At 35.4% G+C, this 20140-nt stretch overlaps 2 protein-coding genes and 1 pseudogene across 2 annotated transcripts; all 3 read right to left on the bottom strand.

The window, feature by feature from the left end:
• Window positions 1–2290: 2290 nt before the first annotated feature.
• Window positions 2291–5650, bottom strand: LOC105155227 (putative GPI-anchored protein At1g61900). The gene is made up of 8 exons (XM_011071098.3): window positions 5454–5650; window positions 4594–4773; window positions 3900–4505; window positions 3267–3512; window positions 3133–3144; window positions 2902–3045; window positions 2767–2811; window positions 2291–2666 (listed from the first exon to the last, which is right to left on the bottom strand). The coding sequence occupies exons 1-8, from the start codon at window positions 5515–5517 to the stop codon at window positions 2596–2598; spliced, it is 1368 nt and encodes a 455-aa protein (XP_011069400.2). The 5' UTR covers window positions 5518–5650; the 3' UTR covers window positions 2291–2595.
• A 3334-nt stretch (window positions 5651–8984) lies between these two features.
• On the bottom strand, window positions 8985–10157 carry LOC105175348 (protein S40-6 pseudogene; annotated as a pseudogene).
• A 5330-nt stretch (window positions 10158–15487) lies between these two features.
• Window positions 15488–18316, bottom strand: LOC105175347 (uncharacterized). Its single transcript, XM_011097766.3, has 3 exons — window positions 18219–18316; window positions 17775–18066; window positions 15488–17128 (listed from the first exon to the last, which is right to left on the bottom strand). Exons 1-3 carry the CDS (start codon window positions 18299–18301, stop codon window positions 15662–15664), a joined length of 1842 nt encoding a protein of 613 aa, XP_011096068.2. The 5' UTR covers window positions 18302–18316; the 3' UTR covers window positions 15488–15661.
• Between the last annotated feature and the right edge of the window lie 1824 nt (window positions 18317–20140).

The following is a 20140-nucleotide window of genomic DNA, read 5'->3' as shown; positions in this document are numbered from 1 at the left end:
AATCCTCCTAAACAATCCAAACACGCATACGTGCTGAAATTTTGATATGATCGTCTTCTTTATGAGTTTATCTGTTTCTCTTTACAAATTTGTTTCTATTTTACTACAATGAAAGAAATATAAAAGTTACATTTCTCAAGAGTTTGGCTCTTCTTGGTTACAGCCGCTTGAAAGTCATGCAGATTTTACTATTATTAGTAGTGGATTGAATTTTTTATTTTAAATTATATATTTTATATTTAATTATACATTTATAAATGCATATATTAATATGATCAACAAGAACGCCAATGCAGTCAAAATAATGTTTGCCGCTTCTAGCCCAAAACTAATATACATGGTATACTAATGAAGTTTAGATAGATACATCAACTTTGTCACATCAGCTTCTTACACAAACACTTTATTACACAAGCATACAAGTAATATACATGGTAAATTAAGTATTGGAAGACATGTGGCTTTAATATTTTTTTAAAAATAAAAAAGTTTCCTTCTTGTTAAAAAAAATTGCTACAATTGAGCGTATTTTTACACCCCTCGTTGCCATTTTTGTAAACTGAAAATTTTAGTTATATATGAAATGAGTCAAATTATTCATTCATTTTTTTTCCTTAAAATAGACTGCAAAAATGAAAGGGGAAGGAAGGGAAATTTGGTGGAACAACAAAAGCGGTGTCGGCGGACCAACGCGCCTTCGTATGATCAAACTATCCTTACAAAAATAGAAATATATCTCCTTATATATATTATTATGTGAATATGTAATGTATAAGAATAATTTGATCTGAAAAAAAAATTATTAACAAATTAATTCAGAGTAAATATAGTTTTTTATTAATTCTTTAAATTATAGAGAATTTATATATAATTAAAGCAAAATGAAGGATTGCATAATTATTTTGAAACAGAAATTATAACTCCACACTCCACAGTCCTTCCTAGTTCCTATGATAAATAAAATCATATGCCAAGAACTAGACAGCAAAAACGAAAACTCCAGACCCAGCCCACAATTCTCCATTAAACTTAAACCAAACTTTTTGAATATGGACTGCCGGCGGAGATCCAGTAAGTAAAGAAGTAGGGCTCCTTGATACAGCCCAATTTTGACGAGGCCCTGAACTAGGAACGACGTCCAGTGCTTGGCTTTGATTGAGATTTCCTCTGCAGCAATGATTATGCACTTTTCCTTTTTATCTTTCGATTCTTATACAGTTTTCATATCATACTGTTTGATTTTGATGATTCGCGTATCCGAGCAAGAAGGGAATATTGATTTATAACTGGAAACATGGATCTTCCCCCCGAGGAAATTTTCCACAATAACGGCGAATCATTCCGGCGATCTCCTCCTATAAACTCAGGCACATCCTGTCATGAATTTTTTCATTCTTCATCCCAGGAACAAGCGGATTCGTATCTTTCAGAGAATCTTGGAACGATGAAGAAGCTTTTGGTTTTCGTCTGCTTGTTCTATCTTGTCCTTGCAGTTTCGGCTCGTGAAGGTGCATCGAGAGTGTGGGGTTCAAACTCAAAGGCGGGATCGTCGCCGCCTAATTGCACTGGTGTGTGCGGGCAATGAGTGCCGTGCAAGCCGGTTCAAGTCTCTGTTCCGCCTGTTTCCGAACCCTACCCAGAACGTTGGAAGTGCGAGTGCGGCGGAGTTTATTACGATCCGCCCAAATCCTCCTAAACAACCCGAATACAAATCACGCTTCAACATGCTTTTATTTTGATAAATTAGTCATGGTTCATTACTTTTGAGAGTGAGTTCATCTGTTTCTCTTCATAATTTTTTTTCCTTACTAATTTAGTAAGAAGTTATGACTATATTTGTTTTCATTTTCGAGTTATTTTTGAAATAGTTAAAATATATCTAATATTTCTCATCATACAAAAATATTTTATCAGAGTATTTTTAACTATTTTAAATATATATATATATATACATATTTAAAATATGATTTGATAACAAACAATAATTTTTATTTGTTTAAAGACAATATTAAACATAAAATATTTATTTTAAATTATTTTCAAGATTAAATTCAAACATACATTACTATTTTTAACACATTTATTTATTTATTCTCTTTCTACAAAACACTAAAAAAAATGAAACCAAATACTATGTACATTCTCAAGAAATTGTAATGCAACTGATTCTTTTTTATTTTAAATTATATTGCATTTTCATTCAATGTAATATATACATATCGTATATGTATATATTAAATTGAATAAAAATTACAATAAAATTTTTAAATGTAAAATGATGGACAATCTGTTATAGTAGAAACCTGCAAACGAAATAATCATTGCTGCAAACTAAATATACATGGTATGGTTATGAAGTTTAGATACTTACATTAACTTCTTTACAAAAACACTTTATTACACAAGTAATATAAATTGTAAGTTGACTATAGGGAACTAGAACCGGGATAATATCCGAGTCAATTCTTGACTTAGGAATTGGCCGGCCCGAACCTAAATTCAGGTCACATTGAACTACAATAGTTTACCACACTGCCCAAATCTCAGCTTCTCACCTCCGATTCAAGGTAACAAGATTGGCTCTACTGCTAGACTTTACATAAGAATCAAGAGAGCAGCAGAGACCATTAAACACAGTAAAGCCTTTGCGTCTTTGCTCTCAAAACCTGAAATATGCAGAATTTTATACAAGTATATTAGTAACAGTTGGATGAGATACAGCAATGCGTAGAAAGGTGCTACTAGTCACTTAGAGAATGAACTTACTGCTTTGCCCGGAGGCCGCTGCAGGAAGGGCAGGAATTTTGACAGCTGCAGTTAAAAACAGTTGTGCAAATGTTTGTGAATAGTAATTCCCTTGAAGTACTTTGGAGAATATATGAACAAAGTAAAAATACGTACTTCTGTTGCATGATGAAGCCGGCAACTGAGAGGCGGCAGGCCAAGGAGCTGGAATATTGTCATTCAAATCACAGAGGAAGCTGACCCCTGTAGATTTGTCGAACACTACATCTGATGGCAGGCTGGGAAGAAGGCATCCCGACTCTATCTCAGGAAAAGAAAGAGATCAAGCAAGGTATAGTTTATATCTTACATGGATAAGAAATTGAAAGGCATAAGTTAGAAAATTACCCTGAGTACCAACTGGAGTAGTTGATTCCCGGATGAGTCCGCGTGACAAAATGGAAAATTTTCACATTAGTATCAAGTAAATTTGCTTTTACCTAGAAATCACATTTAAGTGGCAGCGGTGAGGTCAAACTAACCTTGGAGGGAGAAGTCCTTGAGGCTAATATGACATTGGCTGTAGACATTTTGGGTAATGTTTGCTTTCCGAAGTTTTGTTCCAAGTGATGCAGCACAGTTTAAAGCTTGCAAGTTTGTGACAAAGCTCTGCCGTTGCAGGTGAGAGACGTAGTTCTCGACGGAACTGCAACATGCTGTCCGGTTACTTATTGCAGTACCACACCCTTCTATGACATGGCTCATGTTTGGAAACTTCAGAGGACATACTGAAACAGCATTAAAGGAGAAAAAATGTTAAGTTTCAACTAAAACATCTAGAGATACTAATTAAAGAAAATATCATTATCGTAAAAGAAGCAATACATTCATTCAACCCGTAAAAATGTGAATAAAAAGTAGCTTAGAACCATTTATTTTTGCATCTCATAGGAAACGGAAGGTCTCAGGCTATCCAATTGGATAGGAACAGATAGTCTGCAGTTATATGAAGCCAGAAATTATATTCAAAAGCATAAAACTTTTTCTTTACCGCTCACACCTCCACACACCCAAGGCCTGAACACAAGACCTTCCATTAGGAAGTCTGGTGCCAGAACCATTAGGTTGTTCCCCTGGGGAGTCAAAAGCATATAACTTTAGTATTCACAATTCACCTTTATTAATTCTGCAATTGGAAAGTCCTCGAAGTACTTCTTTTGCACGAGACGGCTCAAGTTTGCATCCAAGCCATCTGAGTACAATACTCTTGCAGTCATTAATTCTGGTCGAATGATCAGACAGCACATGGGAACCATCCAGGCTCAAAAGATTATAAGCTTTTTGAGCAAGCTTTGTAGCAGCATCCAGAATTGCATTCTGACAGAGTTGCTCGCAGCATTCATTCACAATGTCAATCTTTCCACAGGCAGCAAGGAGGTTGGCCGAATCTACTGTACTCTCAAACTCAGCAACATCGCTAACCGGACAAGAACCTTCAGTAAGATTTGACGAATGAACGGAGCATATCTTAGATAGACTATCATTTGCTCCCTGGCCCACCAGAATCTGCTCGAAATCTGAAAGGCAATGCGCCGCAAGACTCCCGTTTAAAGCAAGTGTATTTGTATGTTTACTAGACTGACCGATCAGAATGACCAACGTGGTCTCCACTTGTGGACAGCACACTACATTAGCTAAAAGCGGAGCGAATGCAGCCATACAATCAGTTGACGTCACCACCATCATGTTTGTGAGGGCAGTAAAGTTCAGCACACAAAGTCCTGTAGGGAATGTAAGTCGACTCAACACGTGCAAATGACTTACGTAGACTAGATAATGTACAAAATCTGGATAGTGCATGAGACAAACCAGATAATTTGGGGATTGTGCTATTCGCGAATGGCGTCAACGGAGATGGTGCAAGCAGAGGAAGAAAGGGCTCAGGGGCTGCAGTTGGAGATATTTCGGGTATAAGTTCATCTGCTCTTCTATTTGCTAGACGAGAACTTAGGGGATAACCCAACGCCATGCAACGGGTTTCATGTATACCTGCACAAGTAGCAAGCAATCATTATTTCAGTCAAGAACATCCAGAACTAAGTAATCAAAGTGGCCAGTCAATCAAATATGCAGCAATATTTATGTCTCTAAAGATCCCCAGCAGCAGGCCACCACTATTACTCAGCATGGTGAAAAAGAAATGTCCTGATCAGAATGTTGAAGAATGATGTTCTTCCTCATGATGAATGCAGGAAAAGCTAAAGCCAAAAGGCCAAGATTCCAATCTAATTCTTGATTGGGATATATTTATAATGTCCCAATAACTAAACAGAGACAAACTCAGGAAGTTCCGAATTCAAAACCCTAACATTTTCCTTGCAGGAACACAAGTCACATTCTCGAGTGTATAAAGGTGGGGCTAGAGATGCCATAAGCACGCATGACAAGAACGCATATCTTGAAGTAAGCATTAGCTAATTACAGTAAAATTCGCGACAATTCCAGAGATGAGACAGCCGATGCAATAATCCACAACAAACAGAGCAAAAACCGAAGTTGAAAAGAATCACTTCCTCGAACCCCACATAGATCAAAACAACAATCAAACCCCAGTTGGTTTCTTGACAATAAAAACATTCCCAGACCACACAGCGCACCAGAATCAACAGATCATTCGAAAACGAAGCAAAACCCGCAAAGAAACTCAAGAATTAGGCCGAAATACTCACAGAGAAGATGCAGGAGCAAAATTAGCGCATAAATATTGAGACTTGGAACCACCCCACCTCTCATTCCTGCTTGGCTTCTCTCTCCGACCCACCGAATGAAATCGGCAAAAGCAAACAATGCACTAAAAACCCACAACAAGATAAGCTTTGTTTATGAGCAAGAATTAGAGTTTGAGGTCAAGAAAACAAAACATTTTGCGGGTGGAGTAAAGAGAGAGCGGAAGAGGGGTTGGGGTTGGGGCAGCCATGAATGAGCTGCATAAGTGAGTGGGGACAAAAGCAGTAATCAAGAGTAGCTGTACATATATTGTGAATAGGCCCCACTCCTCACTCCACTCCATTCCATTTAGGAACCGAAATATATATCGAGTGAAAAATCGTGATTCTCATTTCTTGGTGTGGAAACTCACACATAGCAGCAATATACATATATACATACACCAATATGCTACAACTACAAGCCTACCAGCCCACCACCTAAGGGGTTCGGGCGTGCATTAAAGTCCATGGACTGCATTTCTCCTACTCATTGCCTGCCTGCTTCCACCACCCACATGCACAGCACGTGATGACCGTACCTCCCGCTCTTTGTTTCACTGCTTTTTGTGTGGTCTGCTTTCAGACTTGGGAGTAATCATCCCATTCACACCATGTATTGAATTGTTTCGTATCTCCACGGTGTAATAATCACGTTACAAGTCTAATTAATTTAAGTCTGATCATATCAATAAGATGAATAATTCCCATTTTAGAGATATATTTAATTTATTTTAGTAATTTATAGGTTGGATCTAAAATGAAGTTGAGTAGAATTTAGACCAGGAAATGCGACTTCAAAGGTCAATTGACGACATGATATATTAGTAAAAGTGAGTGTATGTTTGAAGTCAATGGTGGTGCTGCTTTCCAACTGTGTTGCATTAATGAACTGGAATTATCTCTCTATCTGTCTGAATTTAATAATAATTATAAATAATTCTACATAGTCTGGAAAATGCACTACCCTGTGAAAATAGGCTTATCAGCAACACATCAGGCCAAAATAATAGCTTGGTAGCCCCATTCTTCATTCATTACTTGTCTAAATTAATATTCTTTTTTTTTTAAAAAAAAAGAGTCAAACCAATAATTTAAACACTGCCCGAATTGAATTAAATAACTACTTAAATAAGACATCATTAATAATAACAAAATTGGTATATGAGACCACGTAAATTGCGTCGCAAGTTATTACATCCTTCTTTCTTCATACTGTCGCAAAGGACTCCTATTTTATTGCACACCATTACACCGACTTAAATTTCAAGTTTGGGTAAAAGTATTCCGCGATCTACTCTTACTCTAGTCCCGTTACCCGTACTTGAATGTTACCAATTCTGGGGAAAGCACAAAGATCCATGGGCTGTCTTATGGGTAATAAAGGCCCAACATCTCAAGTTCACTGGCCCAACAACTTCTAGATGGGCTGTTCAGACTTTTTTTTTATTTGGAACAAAATTTCATACTTGAGCACAGACATATTTTTAGTTTTACAATATTATAATGTTTAACATAAAAGAAAAGGATGGTTGCACATTAGAATTTGTCTTGGCCTGTCTGAAATTTCGGAGCATTGTGAACTTTTATTGTATGAATTTGGAGTGAGGGAGGAAAAATACAAAGGATAATGAATCAGAAGTTCCAAAGTCCGTGCAACATTTAATTTGGTGGGGTGTACACTCAACATCCAAACTACTCCTCTCTCACTCACTGCCCCATCCCATTTGCTACTTCACCTCAACCACAATAAAACTTGTGGTATTCCTCTTAATTTATTCATCATTTCTTGAAAATTACATTTTTTTTTCCTTTTCAGTCTACTATTCTCTACATCTATTTGTGTAACAAGTTGAAATGCGACTTTGAATAGTTTTAAAACCCCATATACCAAATATGTGACATTAGAAACTTTGATAAAATGGCTACGACCATACTTTATCGCCTTACTTAGTATAATTCTTTTTTATGAGAAAAACATTACTATAAACATCAATTTGTCTTGACAACATATGTTTTGTATATTTTTACTCATATTAATAATATAGGACGAGAGAATAATGGTACGATATGTTCTGAAGTTGAGACATTTTTAGCATTGGGGATTTAAAACCAAATGACGTCACTTGTCCACTAATGGGCTTGTAGTTTATTAATCACGTGGGAGAAGCGATAATTTAGAGAGGAGTGGGGACAGAGGTACAGTTGATATTGGTGAAGAAATGGGAGGACGTAATGACAAGGAAGGCAGTGGCTTGGAGCAGTGGTGAGCCCAACAGATGGGGACTCCCACTCCTATACCTTTCTTGGAAAAGGTAAGAAAGACGGTATCTACCATCTCTACCTTTCACCCTCTTCTTTCTTCCACCTTTCTACTCTATTAATACCCAAAATTTTTATTGGAATCAAATCTGATCGAATTAAGTATATAATAAATATAATATATTTATTATATAATTATTTTTTTTTGTGAATTGTATACCAATCACACAATAAATGTATTGTACTTGTCATATAATTAATTCAAAATATATCGAGTCGGATGAGAATTAAAATTTCCATTATTAATACAAAAACACACACCACTTGCTCCTTCAACCCCACTTTAATCCATCGCCTTCCAATAAAAGGACTTGCTTTTGTTTGTTTCCCCAATTCCTACCCCTTGGAAGTTGGAATTTAGCCCCACTATAATTCCTCCATATTACTTACTATCCCCCCCCCCCCCTTTTTTGCACTAATTACTTTACTAGTATTTGTTTTATTGAAATGATGGAGTTATTTTATGAGGTCAAATCAATCTTATTGCAAGTTTTATTATATTTCTCATTGAACGACTGTTCTCTTACTTATATTATTTAATTAGTTCAATTTTGATCGAATTCAATTTACGATAAAAATTTTTAATCTTTATTGTTTATAGATAATGTGTGGAAGTGAATGGAGATGGTTGTAGCTCACGGGTGGTCATAAATATGTATACAAAAATGGAGAGTAGGAAAGAGTAAAGGCCAAAATGCTACTAGTACGTAAAGTAGGGAATGGTCACTTTCCCTCCCATGCAGACAGATAGATAGATAGATATAGGTAGTTCATGGGATGGGAAGGGTTAAAGTTAAAGCATTTTCTGGCCCAAATCCAACAATGTGTGAGTAAATGAAGTGGTGTTGTTGCCTGCCCTTGGAAAGCATTTCATCATAAATTTGCCCAACATCTTTCACGTGACCAGTTTTCTTAAACACTCATTTCTCAAGGTATTATGATGAAGAAAAGCCAAATTCTTTTGAGTCCCTTTTGGGGCACGAGACATCCTTATTTTGTGCCCAATCACACACCTGCATTATTTTATTTTATTCAAATCAAATTTGATTAATCATAGAATAAATGTGTTATATATGTGAAGTGATTGATTATTTTTTTAAAAATTATACACCAATAATACCATAAATATATTACACTTGACGTATAATTTGTTTGAATTCAACAAACCCAAACTAGTTTGAAATTTCCCATTCTGACATTGTCCCAAGAATTTATCAATAACACTTAATTCAAATTGACACCATATTCTTCGCAAAGTCTAGAGCATGACTGAATTATGATTTGGGCTCAATCGTGTCTAAGTGAACTCACTTAGGCTGATTCATTGCCCAACGCCAAAAAAATCAAAATTGACTAAGTGAATACATGCATACTCATCATCATCATCATAATATAATCATAACCTATGCTGCTAATGTAATGGTTCGACCAATAATCCCAATTGCCCAATTGGGTTAACCATCGAAACCGGTCTGGCTCCAGACTGCGTCTCTAACGCGGCTCATGTCCCGCCCCTTGAGTGTTCGCCCCACGCCCTCAAACACGGAGTTTGCAGCCGTTTTCCGGCTACGTGCATACTCACGCGCCAAGTATTCGTGAGGGGGAACGAGCTCTGAGTCGTTGAAGCTGTCGTCCAAATCATGCAGTGACTCCACTGAGTTCACTCGATAAATCTTGGACCAATCGGGCACATTTACTGGTGCTGAAGTCGCCATGTGCCGGCCACGTGGAGATTCCGCCACGCTGTCCTGTGGGCGGAATTGGTGCAGGATCCTCTGCGATGAGGTGTTGCTGGGATCATCAAAAGCCAACGACAAGCCGCCAACTGGATGGTGGTCGGCCGGTGCAGGTGGACGGCGGCTCCTATATACACTGAAGACTCCATCGGAGGCGCGCGAGCTGAACTCTCCGTTTCCTGAGTGATCCTCCCCGTTGACAGTGTCGTCAACCACTGACCAGACGTCCTCTTCTCCCAGCTCGGATGCATCGCTCGCCGTTCCTTGGCCGTGATTGTGACCAAGACTTCCCAAAAAGCGTTCGCTCCGGCTGGTGGTTAATTTTCGACCCTTGGCCATTAGTCAACAACTTAACAGAAAGGACTTGATTTTCCGGCGGGTAACTCGCCGGAATTTAATTTCCTGACAGACCAAATGAAAAAATAATATCAAAAAGAATTATATAAGAACGGATTCATTGTAACGGTGCTCGGGTTGCCGGTATCTTTGGTTTTCCGGCCACCCGAATTCAAAAAAAAAAAAAGAGGAAAAAGGAAAAGAAAAAATAATGATATATATGCAGCTATGTGTTTACGTGAGTGTGATATAATACACACACATACTTGTTTCACGGCTGCAGTTGTATATATAACGTATGATTGCATAAGTGGTGGGCCCGGCCCAGCTGAATTTCATTTGAATTTGGGTCTCATTTTGTCTGCATTTCATGAATGCCATAATAAGGACAAGCAAGCATGTTGATTGTTGGAGCATGGAAAGACGAGCACGAAACTCACTGTAAATCAGAAAATACTTCCCATGCGCTATTAGAGGTTAATGCCCGCCTGCCTTGAAGCGCGTACACCACACCTGCTTCTTAGCGCTTACTTTTAAAAAAATTTTATTTAAATTAAATTAATCATATAATATTCTATATATATTATATTTATTATATAATTAATTTAAATTTAAATAATTTAGATTCAATTTAAAATTTATCAGAGTTTGAAGGAACCTGAAGAGACGATGACGTCATTGAAAGATTTTTTAAAATTGCAACATTTGACTTAGCAAGTGATTTACTTGCAACTTGAGCCCACAGCCCACGTGGACATGGGCTCTAGATCTCCTGCTTAACAATCCTGTGGTTATTCGACACGTAGATGTTGTAGAATTTTGGACCCAAACAGGTCACCATCTTTGCCACGTGGGTTGGCAGTGACAGACCCTGTTACAAAAAGTTTGCGATGTTGCCATGATGTGCAATTAGACTTTTGGTACCTTCCTCCTTAATTATTATTATTATTATTATTTTACTAAAATAAAATACAAAAATCTTTTAATTTTTATTTTCTAACTACCTTTTAAATGATTCAAAACATATTCAATATTTATCATCATATTCCCATATTATATCAAAATGTAGAAATCAAAGTCTATCACTCTACTAACATTTAAATGAATATCCATAATTGTTGGGAATTGTCGAAACAACCACCGTAATTTTGACAAATATAAATCACCAAAACAACATTATTGTGAGTATGATATTATAACTAAGCTCCTTAAATTGAAATAAAGGGTGAAAGCAACTGTCCCCAATTGTTGGGCAAAGACACACGAGCGACTCAGACGAGACAAGAAACCCAGTGCTGCAATCATGTTTATAAAACGCAATAAATCTTGCCAACTGCCAAAAGGTTTCCTTAATGTAAGCTTATTAGTGTGCGGACGGTGCACCAAAACGAGTGTGCTCCCACAGGCATATTGGACGGCTGAGGATTTGTTGGCGGGCCCCCAAAACAACTTGTCCTCCAGGAAATAAACGGAAAATCTTATCATGATTTCACCATCAAACTGGGTCCCACCACCCTCTATAATTGCGCAGATTACAAGCCCTTAACATGTATTAATGTTGCATTATTGCATCATTAATGCTTAATTAAGCCACAACTCATAATAAAAGCATTCAACACAGTTATTGGGATTCTTTACAATCATTGAGTCGAGTCCAACTGTCCAGGTTCTACAATATACCTCTTGCTTCTCTCCTTTTGGGTAATGAATCTCACACCTACTAACTTTCATAAATTACAATATTGTCCCGGAAGACTTCATGAATATAAGAAGCAGTCCTCCACTTTTGTGGTTTTTAAATGTCTCCCCAAATCCTTTGCATCAACTGGTAACTCAAAGATCCACCATCACTTTATCTAAAATCTGTAAACTGGATGTTCAATGTGATATAAATATAAACAAGTAACATTTTTATTTAAAAACATAGTAAAATTAGTAATGATAACAAATGCACTCTTATTTTTTGCAGTGATTAAATGTAATTATGAGAATGGGAATCTAAAGGGGAAAAGAGGTGGACCCCATCAGTCATGTCCGCACAAAATACATGACAACCTAAAACAACAACACCTATAAATTTGTGATTGCCAGTGTCCCTATTTGATTTCATCATGCATGACTATCATATTATCGCCTCAGTTAACGAAATTGAAACTTCCTAACTTTAAAATTGTTAGTTCAAATTTTATTAAAATTTAGAATTTATTTTATTTTAATAATATATATAATTTTTTTTTATAATAAGTGTTGATTATGTATAGTTATATGATATTGATAAATAATATATGACTCTTATTGTTATTGGGAGTTGTTAGTTAGATATTGATGTTTGATATTAATAATTGTAATCAACTTATTAAAAATAAAATGAATAATAATTCATCACTTTCATTAAAAATAAAGGACTACCATATTATTTTTTTTCAATAAAATTTGATCCATTACTATATCAATTCTTATATTTAAACTCAAATACTAATTCAATATATTAATATTTCTAAATTAACATATATATTTAAAGCGAACAAAGAATTATGACACTACTATAAAAAGTAGATTATATACCTACATCTGTGAGATTTAACCACTTATTTGTGAGACCTCCACCTTACTACTCAAGCAAGACTTCATTGACAAGTACCATATCAACTATTCTTTGTTCTCCGAAAGCCAATATATATATATAGAGAGAGAGAGAGAGAGACATAAATTAATAGTAAAAGGTACGCGTTAAGAATATTAATGAGTGAAATTAAGTATAATATATTGTTATTTAAGTTTAATTCAAATTTTCTATTAGTTTTGAAAAATAACATTTGATTTTAACTTTATTATTAAATAAACCAAATTTGACAATCTCTTTGTAATACCATTTCACTAATCGACCCATAAACATTATCTATCAAAAAGATGAGTTCAACATTAATTCTAAATAAAAAAAAAAACGAAATTCCAGTGATCATTCTTGAAAATATAAAATAATTTGATTTATTGCAACTTTTTGGTTTGGTAAATAACAATTCTATTATATTTTATTTGACAGCTGTTTCATTGGCACAAAAGTGTAAGTACTAATAATTGGTCTGATTATTCTCATGACTATTAGAGTGCCAAATAAACATATATCTTTTTTTCTTTTTTTTTTAATGAAGTAACTCCTACTAGAAAATTTGAAATTAACATTTTAAATTAATAAAAATAAAATAAAATACAGAATAATTTAGAGATATAATTCAGGAGTAAACATCAAATCATGTAATAATAAACTGATAATTATATCGATTTCAATTAATAAACTCACATCAAATGAAATAAATACTTATTAAAATAATTAATTTCTCATATTAAATGAGACAATGATCCACACATCGTACAAGACTCAAATTCATCATTGTCGTCACTTTATATCTAATCATATATTATTTGATTGATAGCTACAGATTAACCGATTAAGTAATGAGATTCGCAGGTCGTAGGTTTCGATTATTGGGGGTATGTATGGTTGGATGATTTGTCAGTTTTCAATGTTTGGGTGCTGAAAACCTTCCTCCACTACATACCATTTTTCCTTAATTTTGTTTTGTTTTTTCCTCTTCTTTTAATTTCTTTTTTAAATTCAGTCAGGAAGAGGGTAAACTTTGCTATAGTTTTTTTAATAAAAAATAAAAATTAAAGATCAATAAATCCCAGATGCTTAATTCCTATATAATTTTTAATAAGTCTTAGGTAGGAGTGTAGGACGATGAAGATTGTTTTTTGGTGGGTTTAGTTTAAAACACAGTATCCCACCCTCATATTATTGTTGATCTGTCAAATCCTTTGTCGTCATCCTTCTGATCATCATCCAAAACCAAATAAATCCCAGGAAGCAAGCAGTTCAGCAGATTACTCCAAATCATCATCATCATCATCATGCACCATCACTGCAAAGATCATGAGATTCTGTACTTCAAATCAGACATCACACAAAATGGCAACCTTAATAATCAAATCAATTAATGACAGTCTAGTACCTCGCCTCCACCTTAACTACTGTCCTTTCAACATTAATAATCAATGCTTATGGTAGCCCAGAATATTCAATATTATTGGCCTTCTACACCTTATATTATTCTTTTTTACATTGAAACTTTTTGAGGTTAGGCTAAATGACACAAACACTTTCTATATTTTATAAAATTATAGCTATACCCCATAAGGGGTGTTAATGTAATATTGTCCAGTGATGTTTGTATAAATTTAACATTTGAATATGGGGTGTAATTATAATTACAATTATGACTTCATGAGATATAACTATAATTTGACAAAAAATAGAGGATGTTTGTATATTGTTTCAAGAATGTCAATATAATTTACCCAAAATAAAATGAGAGGAGAAAGCAATAGTGGTTGTGGATTTGTTGTATTATCAAGGAATAATTACACTCCCATTTTCTAAGGTATGGCATAGTCACATGTAGACTCCATGTGGTTTGAAAGATTACATCTAGTATCCCTGAGGTTTGCTATCGTCTGAAAAATACGTCATAAATTAGTCCAAATTTATCGAATTTGTTGATATTAACAAATAATTGATAAAAAAAATTACTAACTTATTACTAATCTATGGTAAATCAAATAAATCTTTTTATTATCAAATTACCCCCATACATCTTCAAATATCTCTATTACGAATGGTAGGAAGGAGTGTAGTATCACTAAATCTGTTCGATTTCATAGTAATAAGTTGATTTGATTTGGTTGGAGCCTAAAATGTTTCAAGATATGAGAAGTCACTTTCACGGGTCAGACCATAATTAATTTATTATAGACCACTTTAATTTTCACTACCCATATATTCAATCTTAATATCATTTTTTCATAAAATTCGATTTATTACTATATTATTTATTCAGTATTCAAAATTTAAATTAATTCAATACATCGATGCATTTAAATTTAAAAATTAATTCAATATATTGAAATATTTAAATTAATGAATATTTTTAAAGAACACTAAAAAAAATTAAAAAGAAAACTACTATAAAAATATACTATAAACCCATATTCCTGAGATTTGAACCCATTATATTTTTATAGTAGTGTATCAATTGTACCATTCGATTAAAGCCACGTTAGTTACTTTCTACGCAATTTGGGGGTCTTCTCCTTTTAGTGTTGAGTGCATGATTTGAAATTCTAATTCATGGGCCTATAGAGGTTCCTTCCACCCCTCAGATTTTGCAGTTAAAAGGAATGTTACTTTCCGGAATTTCAATTCTTTGGGCTCTTCATTTCTCAGAGTTTTCGTTTTTCTTTTTTATGGGCTGAAATAATTTACAATTGATCTTAAATCACAATCGTAACATAAATAGGGCTGAGGTTCGTTGAATCCATTGGGCGGAAGCCTTCCCGCAGTTGAGTTGGGGTTGGGCTCTGCCATTTCATTCAGCAGGCATGTAGTCCTGGAGACCGACCAGATCAAACATCGGATCCTTGTTTTTCAAGAACGGCATCAATCACAGTTCGCAACATAGCACTTCCTCTTGTCTGTGTTGCGATTCTTTTGCCTTCTATTATGTAAGTATAAGGGCAAGGGTCCCCATTGAATGATGCCAAATGTGAAAAAACAAGAAAGAAATGTGAACGCAATCAGTCATCATTCAGACATCATGATCTCCAAATGATCTTAGTTATCAAACCACGCCTATCATGATTTTGTTTCTACTATATGCAAAGATTTTGCCATTGCAGCACCAACAGGAGCTCAAAATATGTTAAAGAAAGCATTTAACTTCAACTCCTTCTTTTGAGTACATTGCGCAAGATCATTTTCTGGCTTTCTAATTTGGCTTTCAGAAGGTTGGCGGCCGAGCCCTGCCTTGGGATTCCTCGTCGCCACTCGATATGACCTTTCATAGCTCGCACAACGTGTGGATTTCTCTGCTGATCGTGCGAGCGCCATTGGCCGACAAAATCCTGACCATCTACCACCCTTTCACTACACACTCCTTGTGGGGAAGCCATAGGTGCAATCGACGATATTGATCCATTTGAAGGCCTTCGACTGATTCCATCTGTCAAGATTGTTTTGCATGTGTCTTCATTTCTTGGCAAGGTTCTCTGGAGCTTGCTAAGGGTTGAGCTTTTCTTCTTCTTTGATTGCTTTAATGATACGGATGAAGAAATTTCATTGGACTCGGATCTCTCATATCCGTGGTGTGCATTTTCTTTGTGTTCTGCATCGTAGTTGGATGTGTATTTGCTTCTGCTGATTTTATTCACCGAGTGATCACTCCCACCACTAATTCGAGTTGTATAAATCTCAGCTTGAGTCAGAGTCTCCTGACAACTTGCGTCTTCAAAACCACTGCCACCACCAGTTAAGCCATTTGAACAAACGCTCTTTCTGGTAGCATCAAACGTCTCATAATTTGCCTGATTATGACTAAAGCAATTGTCAGTGATCCTGATTACTTCAGCTTCACATGTTTGAGAATCCTCAATTTCTGATGAAAATTCCTTAACCATATCTGTGGTTGAATTCAATGGTCTTAAGAATGCTTCAAGATCCACAATTAGATTATTCATCTTGGCATACTTATGTTCTGACATAAACTTTGCATTGATCAACTTCATTTGGGACCGTTCTTCCCGCCAAACCTCAACTAATTGCAGCATTTTCCTCTCCTTCTCCACCTCCTCTTGAATTCTTGCATGTTGATTCCTCAACACCTCGATTTCAGCTTTGCTGCCTTCAATTTCTTTAGCTAGCTCATCACATACATCCTCCCACAACTCTCGGGCTCTTTTCTCTTTTTCAAAATTCTGCTTGAATTTCCTAGCTGATAACTTCACTTCAGTAATATCATTCAGAAGTTTGGAATTCATAATATCCATCTTTCTACACTTTCTTCTTTCCCTTTTGACATCATTCTCTAAATTCTTGACCATCGAACACATCTTCTGGTGTTGTGTTCTAATCCATGACGCCCTTTCTTCATTGAGCTTCTTCAGGAAGTGCTTGAGTTTCGTCCTCGACCACCCTTGCTCAGCTTCGAGTTCATTTATGCGTTTACGAGCTTTAAACAATTCAGCACATCTAGCAGATGCAACTGGTGTAGTTGCAATATCTTGATTATTCTTGAGAATCTCCGCACAATCACGAAAATAACTAACATCAACCCATGCCTTTGAGTAGCAGTAATCCCATTTCGTAACTCCTTCAGTCGCAATTTTAGGAATCGGCACTGATGTAAAAAACTAAGATCACAAGGCAAAATCCTTAAAAATCTAAAGTTAAAAAGAATCAGACCAATTAAGACTTAGACAAACTTAAGAAGAACAACTGTATATCAAACTTCAGCTAATCAAGATCAAACCGAGAAACAGAAACACCATCAGGCAACTCCAGACCAAACAAAACAAGAAAAGACACGAAAAGACTAGATTGTATTTAACAATTAACATTAATTAGCACGCGGAACTAACAGTAAGAATTAAAAGCGTTAATTTATTTGAGGATTTGATATTGTAATATCACATGCAGAGCTCGCCCCTGACAAAAACAAGCGTAATCAAATACGAGGTAGCCGAGAAAAGATTCATGAGGATAAAATCCATTTCACTCAAAGTTACCTTTATGCTGCGTAGGCAAGAAAATTTCCTACAGTTTCCGGAATCTATTTGATAAATTAAGCAGAGATTGAGCAATTCATTGTTTCTATGGCTACAACAAGATGCATTTTCATCATCTTTCCTTTCATTACTCATTATCTATGTCCAACGAACATGAGACGTAGGTTGCAATATATTGAATCAAAATCTACAATCAGATTTCCACTGATAGGCGTAATCTAAAATTTCAATGGAAAACAACTGAAAAAACCTTGACTTCAACTCATCCTACCTCAAATCTGAGCCGATCAAATGGCCCACATTGCCACCGCACGCTTCCACCACCGCTGTTAGCTGCAGAAACCCGCCACAGCGAGGCGGCTAGCTTCCTGGCAGAAACCGCCGCCTGGGCTGCCGAGTCTCCTCCACGCAGTTTCCATTGCACAAAAGGGGTGGCGGCGAGCTCAGTTCCAACCCTCGTCCTCCTTCCTCCGATTCCATTCCTCCGACTGCGAATCCACCCAAGAGCCGGAGCTTGCTCATCCGTGCCCATCACTATCCACAAAAATTCTTGGATTCCATTTCTGTAATCGAAAAAAATTAGTTGAAAATCTGGAATGTATGGATGTGTACCTAAAACCACGTATACATGAGTGGGGTGTGTGTTTCTGAGCTGCAGAGGTGAATTTGTCGAGGGAGATTTTGTTTGCTAATGCATTAAGTACAGATGTCATACCCCAAATCAAAAAGCAGAAATGTGTGTGAGAGAGAAAGAGAGAGAGTGTGAGAGAGAAAGAGTTGTTCTTGGTTTGTTGTCATGTTGGTGTCCTTTGTATTTATGTTTGTACACTAAATTTCATGCGCCATCTTAGGATCCCTTCTTAATCCTAATTTTCTTTCTTTTTTATTATTATTATTATTTCATCCCTCAAAAGCAAAAGACATCATAATAAGCAATTATGGGAAATATATCATTAGAATATTATATTTTTATTTATTAATTAATATAAAATTATTGATTTATTATTTATTAAATATTATTATAATCATATATTAATTAATTTAAGAATATCAATATATATTTTTAAATATATAAATACATGTCATACTCGTACACGTTATATTTAGAGATGTATGAATTTAATAAAAAAATTAATTTAGAAGGATCCCATCAATGCCGCTGCACATCATTTTCTGTCATTTTAGTTATGGAAACAAATTAATTTGGTAGGTGCCTTATTTTCATTAATTCCGATATAAATACAGTAAAGTGTAAGGACGAATATTAATACACTCATGTGATCGTGTGGGACAACTGTTTATTGCAGTGTAATTAATTAATTAATTACTCGTGTAGCTTATTAGTTTAAATTTGATGATTAATGAACATTCGTCTCGACTTTATTTATGGTCGAAATATTTATCATGATTTATAATTGTAATTAATTTTTTTGACTTTGCTTGCAAAAACAAGGACTAATAATAGTGCCGCAATCATAATTAATTAGTATTGATTATGACTTTTTACTTTTTATCATGACTATATATTGACTATAACAAATTAAAACCCCATATTTATTTTAATGAAATTTTTTGTCACAAAAATCTAATTTGTAGAATCAAAGCTAACAATGAGCTTATTGACAATTTCAAAAATGAAGGGAAGATGTGATTTCGTAGTACCTTCCATCCATGATTTGTCAACAATGGATAGATTGAACAGCTCAAGATTCTAGTAATCACATCACTGTTTCCAATTTCTGTACGTAACACATGCAGTGCAGTCTGTATAAATAGCTATATTCCGTCAAACACAAATATACACACTGAAAGGTGTATTTGTGCGCACGCAGGGAAAGATCCATGGGCAACTGTTGCAGACGTGAGTCAGCCGTGGTGTGGGCGTCTTTGGATGGTTGGGACGAGCCGGAGCACGAGGCGCCACCGCCTCCCGCGGGAGAAGAATGCCTTCCCGGTGAGGATAGCAGAATTCCAGCCCCTACAAAGGAGAAGGTGAAGATTAAGATTACAAAGAGGGAGCTGGAGGAGCTGGTGGCGAATGCTCGCATGCAGGACGTCCCTGTGGACCGAGTCTTCTCCCGGTGGATCAACGCTGCTGATTTTTCGCAGGTACAACGTCAAAGCTCCTGGGCCCCAACGCTGCGCACCATTGCCGAGTAGATTAGTTAGCCCTCCCCTATTTTTCATTTTTCTGTTGGTATTTTTTATTTGTTCTTCTGGAGTTGGGATATAGAGATGATATATTAAATTAATTCTACGGTAATATAATTTCAGCAAAATTTAATAATTCCTTATTTTTATTTGTTTTTAATTTTAATTATAATTAAAGATTCACCTCAATCACAAGGTTGAATTTCCAAAATTATTTATTTTCTTACGAAAACTTATTGGACTGGAGAGACTCATTTATATGTGTGAGTGTTTCTCTGTTCTTATAATTATTAAATAATTCATCTTTTATGTTGAAAAATAATAATGATTGTGAGAGTAAATGATGATAGCTAAAATTTGGATTATCTCAATCGTAAATCGATCCTAACGATAATATAAAAGATTTCAAGTCTAAATATTAACTAAAAGAAAATATAAAAAATAATTATAGTCAATAAAAAATAAATAAATAAAGAATGCCCGAGT

Source organism: Sesamum indicum, linkage group LG12 (genome assembly GCF_026168435.1).
Source record: "Sesamum indicum cultivar Baizhima isolate 11 linkage group LG12, ASM2616843v1, whole genome shotgun sequence".
Classification (NCBI taxonomy): Eukaryota; Viridiplantae; Streptophyta; class Magnoliopsida; order Lamiales; family Pedaliaceae; genus Sesamum; species Sesamum indicum.
Note: the sequence above shows the minus strand (reverse complement) of the source record. Positions and strands in the feature narration are given on the sequence as shown.